At 38.8% G+C, this 12433-nt stretch overlaps 1 protein-coding gene across 1 annotated transcript in view; it reads right to left on the bottom strand.

Moving 5' to 3' along the window:
* LOC133632415 (FERM domain-containing protein 5-like) overlaps positions 1 to 12433 on the bottom strand; it is a 171927-nt gene that overhangs the window by 45430 nt on the left and 114064 nt on the right. Inside the window, exon 4 of the mRNA XM_062024823.1 lies at positions 12034 to 12112. Coding sequence (XP_061880807.1) covers positions 12034 to 12112 — 79 coding nt within the window. The remainder of the gene's footprint in view (positions 1 to 12033; positions 12113 to 12433) is intronic.

The following is a 12433-nucleotide window of genomic DNA, read 5'->3' on the forward strand; positions in this document are numbered from 1 at the left end:
ATAAAAAAAAAAGACTTGCAACAAATCTAGCATCTATTTCTTGTGTTATTGGAGACTGTACTTGTGTTTAGAGTTCTGTCGTGCCAGGCCAGTGACGAAAAGAGAGCCTGACGTCACTCTTGCTTCGCGTTGCTGGGAGCCTTTCTCTAATTAAAAGTCGCCAGTGTCATTTTAAATTGTGAAGATGGCTGTCAGCGGGTAATCTTGAATATATATAAGTACGTACACAGAGCGGACACGCTACCTCCGCTCCAGACAACCCTGTGCGTATAGGTTACGTCATTACAAAATCGGTTTCGGGAGCACTGTTCTGGTGAATAAAGTATGCCTTTTTCCGGCCAAATTTTTGGTGCATCATTAGTCAATAGGGGCAGCACGGTGGGGCAGGGGTTAGTGCATGTGCCTCACAATACGAAGGTCCTGAGTAGTCCTGGGTTCGATCCTGCGCTCAGGATCTTTCTGTGTGGAGTTTGCATGTTTTCCCTGTGACTGCGTGGGTTCCCTCCGGGTACTCCGGCTTCCTCCCACCTCAAAACCTGGGGATAAGTTGATTGGCAACACTAAATTGGCCCTAGTGTGTGAATGTGAGTGTGAATGTTGTCCGTCTATCTGTGTTGGCCCTGCGATGAGGTGGCGACTTGTCCAGGGTGTACCCCGCCTTCCGCCCGTATGCAGCTGAGATAGGCTCCAGCACCCCCTGTGACCCCAAAAGGGACAAGCGGTAGAAAATGGATGGATGGATGGCATTAGTCAATAGTGCGCAAATAATAAACTATATATAGCCATTCATACTGTAACTATCTGATGGTTTTAATGTGTATGTTAGTGTGTTATGATTTTCATCATATCATTTTTCCCATGGTCTGTGAACACACCGTCTCAGTGGAGAATGAACAAGTGTTGTGTGTCTAGGATTGAAGCACAGAGGCAGACGTGTGTGCATGGAGGATATACTTGCTGGAATTGGGCGCGTTGTTGTAAAATTGTCAATAAAAGCTTAAAAGAAAGTCAGACTTAGTTTGTTTTCTTCCTGACGCTACAATACTGTACATTATATAAATGTTTTGGTTAAGTGTGGCAGCTAACATAAAGCCGTACATTAAGGAGAAAACCTAAATATAGCCTTTTTATTTATTATTAATTTTGAAAATGGTGTGATTGTTTTGAAAAAATGTCTTGACATGTTTTAATGTCGGATCAACTGTTTGCAATAAAAAAAAGTCTGTTTTCGACACATTAACAATCTAAATGTTATCACTGCACCTTAACAGTAATCTGAACACGGAAGTGAAGCACCACCCACCTCTAGAACAAGTGCAAAGCAGGCGTTTGCTGCAGGGATGTCGCCTCTTCTCACCGCAAAAAATGGTCCTTTCTTGTCCGGAGAACAACTTGCCATGGCTTTGAACCTGATATTTCCATGAGGTAGCCTTTATTTTGTCCATTTCTGCTCGCTGGTGGCTCATCAGTTGCAAGTGAACTGCAGTCAAGTTCCCCCGCTTCGGCAAAGGCCGAGTGTCAAAAAGGAAGTGTTCAAGTAGATTGCCCGTTGAAAAAATGAGTGCCGTTATTGAAATTTACAGAACTTTCCTCCAGAAGCCTTATCTTTGTTCATGTGATGTCAGATGGAACAAAAATTGAGCTGTTTCGCCACAATACCCAGCAATATATTTGTAGGAGAAAAGGTGAGGCCTTTAATCCCAGGAACACCATACCTACCGTCAAGCATGGTGGTGGTGGTATTATGCTCTGGGCCTGTTTTGCCGCCAATGGAACTGGTGCTTTACAGAGAGTAAATGGGACAATGAAAAAGGAGGATTAACTCCAAATTCTTCAGGACAACCTAAAATCATCAGCCCAGAGGTTGGGTCTTGGGCGCAGTTGGTGTTCCAACAGGACAATGACCCCAAACATGTCAAAAGTGGTAAAGGAATGGCTAAATCAGGCTACAATTAAGGTTTTAGAATGGCCCTTCTCAAAGTCCTGACTTAAACGTGTGGACAATGCTGAAGAAAACCAACACATTTAGATGAACTGCACCAGTTTTGTCAAGTGCAGTGGTCAAAAATTCAACCGGAAGCTTGCCAGAAGCTTGTTGATGGCTACCAAAAGCGCCTTATTGCAGTGAAACTTGCCAAGGGACATGTAACCAAATATTAACATTGCTGTATGTATACTTTTGACCCAGCAGATTTGGTCACATTTTCAGTAGACCCATAATAAATTCATAAAAGAACCAAACTTCATGAATGTTTTTTGTGACAAACAAGCATGTGCTTCAATCACTCTATCACAAAAAAACAAGAGTTGTAGAAATTATTGGGAACTCAAGAGAAGTCATGACATTATGTTCTTTACAAGTGTATGTAAACTTTTGACCCCGACTGTACATGTACAGGCTATATGTATGTATATATATTGTTACTTTACATGCAGTCGACTTTAGGCCCCCGGGCAATTTTTTTTTAGCCCAATGCGGCCCCCGAGTCAAAAAGTTTGCACACCCTCGTATAAGACAGAAAATGAGTGTATCCTAACATGGACGTCCCGTGGTAGTGATGCAAAAATGCGACTCCCCCGAGCAGGCCAAGTAATACAAAAGCGCACAAATGAAGCTTTCCTCTTAGACTCTCCCATGCTACTTTACTTTAATCATTTTATGCAGGCTCTTTATTGATGTCAGTGAAGTCAGTTGAAGTGGGCGAGCGAGTCACTCTCTCCCTTTTGGCTCCATGAAGAGAGCCGGGCAGTGAGTATTGCGTGAGATTTATTTGTGAGCAGACAGGGTGGAGGGGGTTGCTGTGGAAGCTCAGAGGCTCTGTGGCTTGTGCAGCGGCAAAACAATTAGTTACGTTGACAGGGAGGTCTCACACACAGTCCAGCAGTCAGGCGTTTCCCACTGCAACATATAGGGAGGCACCAGTAGATGCTGTGCACAAGTTTTGGGACATCTTTGCAGCTAGAAACCGCTTCCTCTCTCCTTTCTTGAATATGTTGGAGTGTATCTGTGGAATTTTTTGTTTTTAAATCCATACAGCATGTGAGGTCACAGAGGTTTTTGATGGGCTTCTTCCACACCAAAGTCATCCTATCCACCAAGTTGGAAGCATGCGATTGTGGAGTCAGTGTAGAAGTAATAAGTCAGGACCAGGGTGTTAAAATGTTTTCCATTGAGGGCCACATTTATAAAAACTTTAAGATGCAGGGACCCTTTTGATACATTTGAACTAAAACCAATATAATAGATAAGCTAAATTATCTGAAAAAAACATCCACATTTTAGCTTTGTTTTAGCTAACTATGTAAATTAGTGTAATCTGTCTGACCTTGTCAAATGTATTCTTCTTCTTATTATTCTTTACTAGTAATATTACTATTTCACCAACTAAAACCTTTTTAAATGTTTAGGAATACTTGAAAACTTATCATACATCATATCAAAAAATTTTTGTACACATGTTCATAATGACAGGATGCACTTAAACCAGGGGTGTCCAAACTTTTTCCACTGAGGGCCGCACACGGAAAAATTAAAGTATGCGGGGGCCATTTTGATATTTTTCATTTTCAAACCATAACAAAATATATGGATTTTTTAAATTTTTTTTTACCTTTAGGGCTCCCGGGGACCATAAAGGGTCTAAGTCAGCGTTTCTCAAAGTGTGGGGCGCGCCCCACTGGCGGGGAATAGAGACATGACAGGTGGGGCGCGAGGAACGGGAGGAAATTTCACTTTCTTTTTTTTTTTTTTTCAATTATATTCTTAGATTTTTTTTTTTACTATGCTTTCATTTTCTATACACACTATAAATCACTTTGTGATTCTGTCTGTGGAATCCGCTATATAAATAAATGTAAATTACTTATTTTTCCTGTAGGCTTTACATTTCTAGGTAGGAGCGAAAGTTTGACAGACATAGCAACAGTAACTAATGGGGGCGGGGCTAAGCGGAAGCTTTGTGAATGGCGAGTCACTGTGCGAGGATTTGCTGTTTTGCAAATACATAAAAAATAGAGCCAATGCTGATGAGCTGTTCAATATAATGGACAGTTTCCTCAAAGAACACGACCTTAAATGGGAAAACTGTGTGGGCTTTTGCTCTGATGGCGCACAGACCATGGCAAAGTCAAGAAACGGGCTGCAGGCTCTAATAAAGAGGGTTGCACCAAATGCGCATTGGACACACTGTGTCATTCACCGGGAAGCACTCGCGTCAAGGCAGCTCAGCCCCAAACTCAATGAGGTTTTAACAGTGGCAGTGTCAAGCCTGCAACCCCGATTTGAAAAGCTGTGCAGTGCAAAACAGGCTCATTGCAGCCACTAATGCTGGAGTACTGTAAAACTCATGTTCACTTGCCCTGTCTTGCCAAATGCATTAGCTCCTCCTTTTTTTTTTGCAAAGATTGCAAAGTGGCACTTTTATTTTTATTTATTATTGAACTTGATGCAAGTTATTTGATTTATTATTGAACTTGATGCAAGTTATTTGATTTATTATTGAACTTGATGCAAGTTATAACACTTTTATTTGTGAAGTGAAGTGAATTACATTTATATAGCGCTTTTTCTCAAGTGACTCAAAGCGCTTTACATAGTGAAACCCAATATCTAAGTTACATTCAAACCAGTGTGGGTGGCACTGGGAGCAGGTGGGTAAAGTGTCTTGCCCAAGGACACAACGGCAGTGACTAGGATGGCGGAAGCGGGGATCGAACCTGCAACCCTCAAGTTGCTGGCACGGCCGCTCTACCAACCGAGCTATACCGCCCCAATATTCAATTTGATTTATTATTGAACTTGATGCAAGTTATAACACTTTTATTTGATTTATTATTGAACTTGATGCAAGTTATAACACTTTTATTTGATTTATTATTGAACTTGATGCAAGTTATAACACTTTTATTTGATTTATTATTGAACTTGATGCAAGTTATAACACTTTTATTTGATGTATTATTGAACTTGATACAAGTTATAACACTTTTATTTGATTTATTATTGAACTTGATGCAAGTTATAACACTTTTATTTGATTTATTATTGAACTTGATGCAAGTTATAACACTTTTATTTGATTTATTATTGAACTTGATGCAAGTTGTAACACTTTTTTTTATTTATTATTGAACTTGATGCAAGTTAACACTTTTTTTGATTTATTATTGAACTTGATGCAAGTTATAACCCTTTTATTTGATTTATTATTGAACTTAATGCAAGTTATAACACTTGTTTTGATTTATTATTGAACTTGATGCAAGTTATAACACTTTTATTTGATTTATTATTGAACTTGATGCAAGTTATAACACTTTTTTGGATTTATTATTGAACTTGATGCAAGTTATTTGATTTATTATTGAACTTGATGCAAGTTATAACACTTTTTTGGATTTATTATTGAACTTGATGCAAGTTATAACACTTTTATTTGATTTATTATTGAACTTGATGCAAGTTATAACACTTTTATTTGATGTATTATTGAACTTGATACAAGTTATAACACTTTTATTTGATTTATTATTGAACTTGATGCAAGTTATAACACTTTTATTTGATTTATTATTGAACTTGATGCAAGTTATAACACTTTTATTTGATTTATTATTGAACTTGATGCAAGTTGTAACACTTTTATTTGATTTATTATTGAACTTGATGCAAGTTATAACACTTTTGTTTGATTTATTATTGAACTTGATGCAAGTTATAACACTTTTATTTGATTTATTATTGAACTTGATGCAAGTTATAACACTTTTTTTATTTATTATTGAACTTCATGCAAGTTCACACTTTTTTTGATTTAGTATTGAACTTGATGCAAGTTATAACACTTTTATTTGATTTATTATTGAACTTAATGCAAGTTATAACACTTGTTTTGATTTATTATTGAACTTGATGCAAGTTATAACACTTTTATTTGATTTATTATTGAACTTGATGCAAGTTATAACACTTTTTTGGATTTATTATTGAACTTGATGCAAGTTATTTGATTTATTATTGAACTTGATGCAAGTTATAACACTTTTTTGGATTTATTATTGAACTTGATGGAAGTTATAACACTTTTGTTTTATTTATCATTGAACTTGATGCAAGTTATTTTATTTGATATTGAACTTGATGCAAGTTATACCTCAGCTGCACAGTTATTTTATTTATTATTGAACTTGATGTTATTTTATGTTATTGAGTTTGAATGTATACAACTTGATGTTACTTGATGTTCAATAAATTTGAAAATGTTAAGCTTGGCATTAGCGTTCTGTTGGGGCGAAGGGGGCAGGTGGGGCTTGAAAACTTCCCCTTGTCCAAAGTGGGGGATGACAAAAAAAGTTTGAGAACCACTGGTCTAAGTCATTAAAATGTTAAAAAAAACAAGTCGAATTATTATATATATATATTTTTTTTTAACGCTTACAGTAAATCTCTACAGTATATCAACTTCAGGTTGAATCCATCCATCCATCCATCCATTTTCTACCGCTTATTCCCTTCGGGGTCGCGGGGGGCGCTGGAGCCTATCTCAGCTACAATCGGGCGGAAGGCGGGGTACACCCTGGACAAGTCGCCACCTCATCGCAGGGCCAACACAGATAGACAGACAACATTCACACTCACATTCACACACTAGGGCCAATTTAGTGTTGCCAATCAACCTATCCCCAGGTGCATGTCTTTGGAGGTGGGAGGAAGCCGGAGTACCCGGAGGGAACCCACGCAGTCACGGGGAGAACATGCAAACTCCACACAGAAAGATCCCGAGGCCAGGATTGAACTCACGACTACTCAGGACCTTCGTATTGTGAGGTAGATGCACTAACCCCTCTCCCACCGTGCTGCCCAGGTTGAAATAAAGTTAAAAAAACCAAAAAGGTTTTATGCCTTTTCTGTCAAAGACAACTTTGTTTTTTATAATAAAACTGACATATGCAGTATTTCCCCCACTGCCCAAAACATTCAAAAAGTAATGTTTGATGTGAACTAATTAGAGCCTTAAAAAGATCAATAATGCAGGACACCATTCATTATTATTTTTGAGTAATCACAGTGAAAAGACAAATAAAATCCCATTAAATATATTTGGGACCCAAAAGGTTTGTATCATAAAGTGATACATTTTTATTAGTTTTTTTTTTACTTTCAACACTTAAGTTACGAGATCAACTTCAGATATATCTGTCGATTTTACGTTTGAACTATTATTTTGTTTGTTTTATGCTCTTTTGTCAAAGAAAACATTGATGCTTTTGTATGGCAACCACACCATATTTTCCACATAAAACATTTTAAAGTTAAATATTTGAAATAATTGGAGCCTTGAATAGGTCAATAATTCATTATAACATTGAGTTCTTTTTTTCTTTTTTTTAAAGAAATGGGAAAAAAAGAAAAAAAACAGCCTGCATGGCAGCTTTGTGTCAACATTGCAACTTTTTCCAGTCTAAAGTTTTTTTCAATTTTTGCAATAGCATTTCCAGAAAGTGTGGCGGGCCGGTAAACTATTAGCTGCGGGCCGCAAATGGCCCCCGGGCCGCACTTTGGACATCCCTGACTTAAACCATCAAAAACTATATAGAGCAGGGTTTTTGTTTTTTTTAACCTTTTTGACCTAGGGGACCAACTATTCCACTTTTAAACTGAATTAGTAATATTACTCTTGATTTTAATCGCAGTCAATAATGATATCTAACCTAATGTACTTTCAGTTTAACAGGATGAACCTTATTAAATGATATGAAATCATGTGTTAATCACGAAGTCTACTGTTAGGCTTAGGTCAGACACATTACAAAAATAAATACTTATCAAATATACTGCATAGATAAGAACATAGATTTATACACAGTGTAAATACATAAATTCTAACTAAATTAATAATCCATTCATCCATCCATCTTCTTCCGCTTATCCGAGGTCGGGTAGCGGGGGCAGCAGCCTAAGCAGGGAAGCGCAGACTTCCCTCCCCCCAGCCACTTCGTCCAGCTCTTCCCGAGGGATCCCGAGGCGTTCCCAGGCCAGCCGGGAGACATAGTCTTCCCAACGTGTCCTGGGTCTTCACCGCTCTATACTCTCGGCAGGGTCCTTGAGGGTGCATGGGAGTTTGCCCAACCAGTCTACATGTGCTTTGTGGACTTGGAGAAGGCATTCGACCCTGTCCCTCGGGAAGTCCTGTGGGGAGTGCTCAGAGAGTATGGGGTATCGGACTGTCTGATTGTGGCGTTCCGCTCCCTGTACGATCAGTGTCAGAGCTTGGTCCGCATTGCCGGCAGTAAGTCGGACACGTTTCCAGTGAGGGTTGGACTCCGCCAAGGCTGCCCTTTGTCACCGATTCTGTTCATAAATTTTATGGACAGAATTTCTAGGCGCAGTCAGGGCGTTGAGGGGATCTGGTTTGGTGGCTGCAGGATTAGGTCTCTGCTTTTTGCAGATGATGTGGTCCTGATGGCTCCATCTGGCCAGGATCTTCAGCTCTCACTGGATCTGTTCGCAGCCGAGTGTGAAGCGACTGGGATGAGAATCAGCACCTCCAAGTCTGTGTCCATGGTTCTCGTCCAGAAAAGGGTGGAGTGCCATCTCCGGGTTGGGGAGGAGACCCTGCCCCGAGTGGAGGAGTTCAAGTACCTCGGAGTCTTGTTCACGAGTGAGGGAAGAGTGGATCGTGAGATCGACAGGCTGATCGGTGCGGCGTCTTCAGTAATGCGGACGCTGTATCGATCCGTTGTGGTGAAGAAGGAGCTGAGCCGGAAGGCAAAGCTCTCAATTTACCGGTCGATCTACGTTCCCATCCTCACCTATGGTCATGAGCTTTGGGTTATGACCGAAAGGATAAGATCACGGGTACAAGCGGTCGAAATGAGCTTCCTCTGCCGGGTGGCGGGGCTCTCCCTTAGAGATAGGGTGAGAAGCTCTGCCATCCGGGGGGAGCTCAAAGTAAAGCCACTACTCCTCCACATCGAGAGGAGCCAGATGAGGTGGTTCGGGCATCTGGTCAGGATGCCACCCGAACGCCTCCCTAGGGAGGTGTTTAGGGCACGTCCGACCGGAAAATTAATAATAAATTATAAAAATATATATGTTTCTTCAGTAAACTGTCAATAAAATTAAAGTGCAAATGAACATACAACTTCACCACTTTAGTCATAATTTTTGCGCTTGAGAAAATCTGATTTTAGCTCCAGACTTCTTATGTTTGAGATTATTATCACTGCCACAAGTGGTTGTAAAGTGGATTATAACAGAGCGCCGCAGTGGTCTGTAAAACATATTCTTTTGGGGGCCCTCTAGGGAGTGCTCAAGGTTAAGAAACATTGATACAGAGTGAGACACACAGGTCATTGGCCATTTTGGTTTACAGATGTCACACCGTGGTGAGGGATGTCTTGTCTTGGTTTTTTCTGTCTTGTGATTTGCATATTTTACTTTGAAAAGTAACTCTCCTCTCGTTTCAGGTCACTTGCCCTTCCTTCTGTGTCATCAGTCTGACGTCATCCCTGTTCCCTGATTGTTTCCACCTGTTCCCTATTACCCTCATGTGTCTTATAAGCCCACTCCTCCGTTTGTTCTGTACCAGATTGTTTCGTTCATTCGTACTTTCCAGCGTCTACGTCCATGTCCATGCCTTGCCTTGTATCCAGTCTATGTCCCATGTTCTTGAATCCCTTCGTGGCTATTTTGAGTTTTCCTTTTTCCTCCTCAGCAGAGTGATTTTTTGTTATTGACTTTATTCAGCCGAAGTGGTAAGTTATTAGTTAAATTCCTCAATTTTTGAGTGACTATTTTTGTTAAACTTTATTAATTAAGATAGTGTAGAATTTTTCATAGCTGTTGTTTATTCCTCCCGTTGGAGCGTTTTTTGTTTATACATTTTATAGCATTTACTGCGCCAATTATTAGTTCGTCTTTGGTTTTGTGTTTTCCTCCGTTCGGAGTGATTTTCAGTTGTTCCTATTTTTTGGAACCTTTTTTCATCGATTAGTTTTTTGGTTAATTATAGTATTGTATTCCTTGACTTTGGAGGTGAAAGGAAGCTGCCAAAATAAAAGCCTGTCAAGTTCCCTACTCTGCATCTGAGTCCAATCCTTTTACCAAGCCCTGACAACAGATCCAAATTTTAGGGGAAATTGGGCCAGTTCATTTTTTGTTATATCTTTTTTGTGTAATGTTCTAATCAAGGACGTGTTTCTTTTGTGCTTAGAATGTGCTGTGGGCTAATAAAACAACAACAAAAACAGCCGCGGGCTGCATAAGGCCACTGGGTCACACTTTGGACACCCCTGGCCTAGTCCAAATCCTAATTGATTAGTAAATTGTTTAAAACACGTGCCCGTAATTTTATGAAAGTAAATACTAAACTGTAGAAGAAAAATATCGAGAAAAAGGGCAAAACTAATGTAAGAAAGAAAGCAAAATCTGTATTTTTGATGAGAAAATTTTAATTTAATTATTTGAGAGATGCTGAAAAAAAAAAAACATTACAAGAAATAAAAGATAGTAATACAACGATTTATTCTACAAAAAAATTTACAAGAAAAATATGGAGAAGAAAATTTGAATATTATAATTGTGTAATTATGAACATTTGTTTTCTAATTTAAAATTTTCCTTTGTTGGATTTTAACCAGATATCCATCCATCCATCCATCCATCCATCCATCCATCCATCCATCCATCCATCCATCCATCCATCCGTCCATCGTTTTAGTTAAAAAAAATTGGCTAGTAAAGAAATAGCTTGCTCTTTATTTGGTTTTAGTTTTAAAAAAAATCTAATTTTTTTTAATTTACCAGTAGTTTTAGTTAAAAGTGGCTAGTAAAAAAATATAATCGCTCGCTTTTTAGTTAGTTTTAGTAAAAAAAGATTGGCTAGTAAAAAAAATTGCTTGTTTTATAGTTAGTTTTAGTTAAAAAAATGGCTTGCAAAAAAAGTTAGTTAAAAAAATAATAATACAGTAGCTTTTGAGGTAGTCCATCCATCCATTTTCTACCACTTGTCCCTCTCGGGGTTGCGGGGGTGCTGGAGCCTATCCCAGCTGCATTTCAACGCAAGACGGGGTACACCCTGGACAAGTCGCCACCTCATGGCAGAGCCAACACAGATGGACAACATTCACACTCACATTCACACACTAGGATCAATTTAGTGTTGCCAATGTTGCTAGTGTTGCCACCGTGCTGCCCATAACCAGATATAAATGAAATAAATTAATAATAAAATATAATCAAAAAATGATATAAAAAAATACTTTTAAGAAAAAATAGTAATTTTGCATTAAACTAAAGAAATACTAAAAAAAGTGAATATCAATCAATATATTAATCAATATAATACAATAATTAAAAAACTAAATATACATACAGTGTATGAGCCTCCGAGGGTCATAAAGTCTGCTAACTTTATACAAAAATGATTTAACAAATGTTTGTGATTACATGTAATAAATGCTCGTTTATGCCCCACAAGCTGTATAGTTTTCCACCTTTTCGTCTCAGGGCCTAATATGGGCTAGAAACCATAGTCAAACTATACTTTGTAATACCCAAACAGGAGCAAATATGCAGCAAACTAACTAAAAGCACATTGCAGTACTATCATGTAGCTCATTTAATACATGTAATTAGTATTAGGTGTATAATAAAAATACTGATATTTTATCATCATGCAGGGACAGTAAGCTAAATTAAATAGTGACAATGAAGCAGCACAGCATGAGACACATTCATACCTCAATAGAAAATACATCTCACAGGTGCTTTGTGAAAGCCAAAAAACAAAAAACCCACCACCTGCATGCTGACGTGTGACTAGTTGGCAGCTAAATAACAAGACCTTGCTAAAGCACACTGCATTTTTTAAAGAGACATTTGAAATGTATTTGAGCTACTGCAAAAACTAAAGCAGTGAGGCGTTAACACGTCACATCGCTTTGCTTCAAATGTTCACTCGGCAGAGAGAAAACAGAGTTGGCATGCAAAGGGGAAAAAAAAAAAGTGTCATCTTCCTCCACTCCACTCACCTGGTGATCTCCTCTCGAAGGGCGGCAGGGTCCGGGGGGTAGAACTTGACACGCAAACACATTGTGAAAGGAGGCTGAGCTGTGGAGGAAGAAGTACAAATATTTGTGACACGCTGTGTGTTAAAGCACATTATTCACCAAAAATAACACAACATTATAACACATCAGCAATAGAACCAATGCTGTTATATCAGTAAGGGGTACACAGTTTGGCCAGCATTAATGCGAGGTAATACAAAAAAAACATCAGGAGGTTGCCTACTGCCACAGATGTTAATGTCTGTGTTTTTTTGAGCCGACGCTAATTAGACACTCCAGTGGATATTTGCTTTTGAAGACCACACGCCTGGCGTCTATAGGAGACCTAAAGAGGCATTAACTGAAGCACTACTTGGCTGCA

The sequence above is a fragment of the Entelurus aequoreus genome, linkage group LG02, assembly GCF_033978785.1.
Source record: "Entelurus aequoreus isolate RoL-2023_Sb linkage group LG02, RoL_Eaeq_v1.1, whole genome shotgun sequence".
NCBI lineage: Eukaryota > Metazoa > Chordata > Actinopteri > Syngnathiformes > Syngnathidae > Entelurus > Entelurus aequoreus.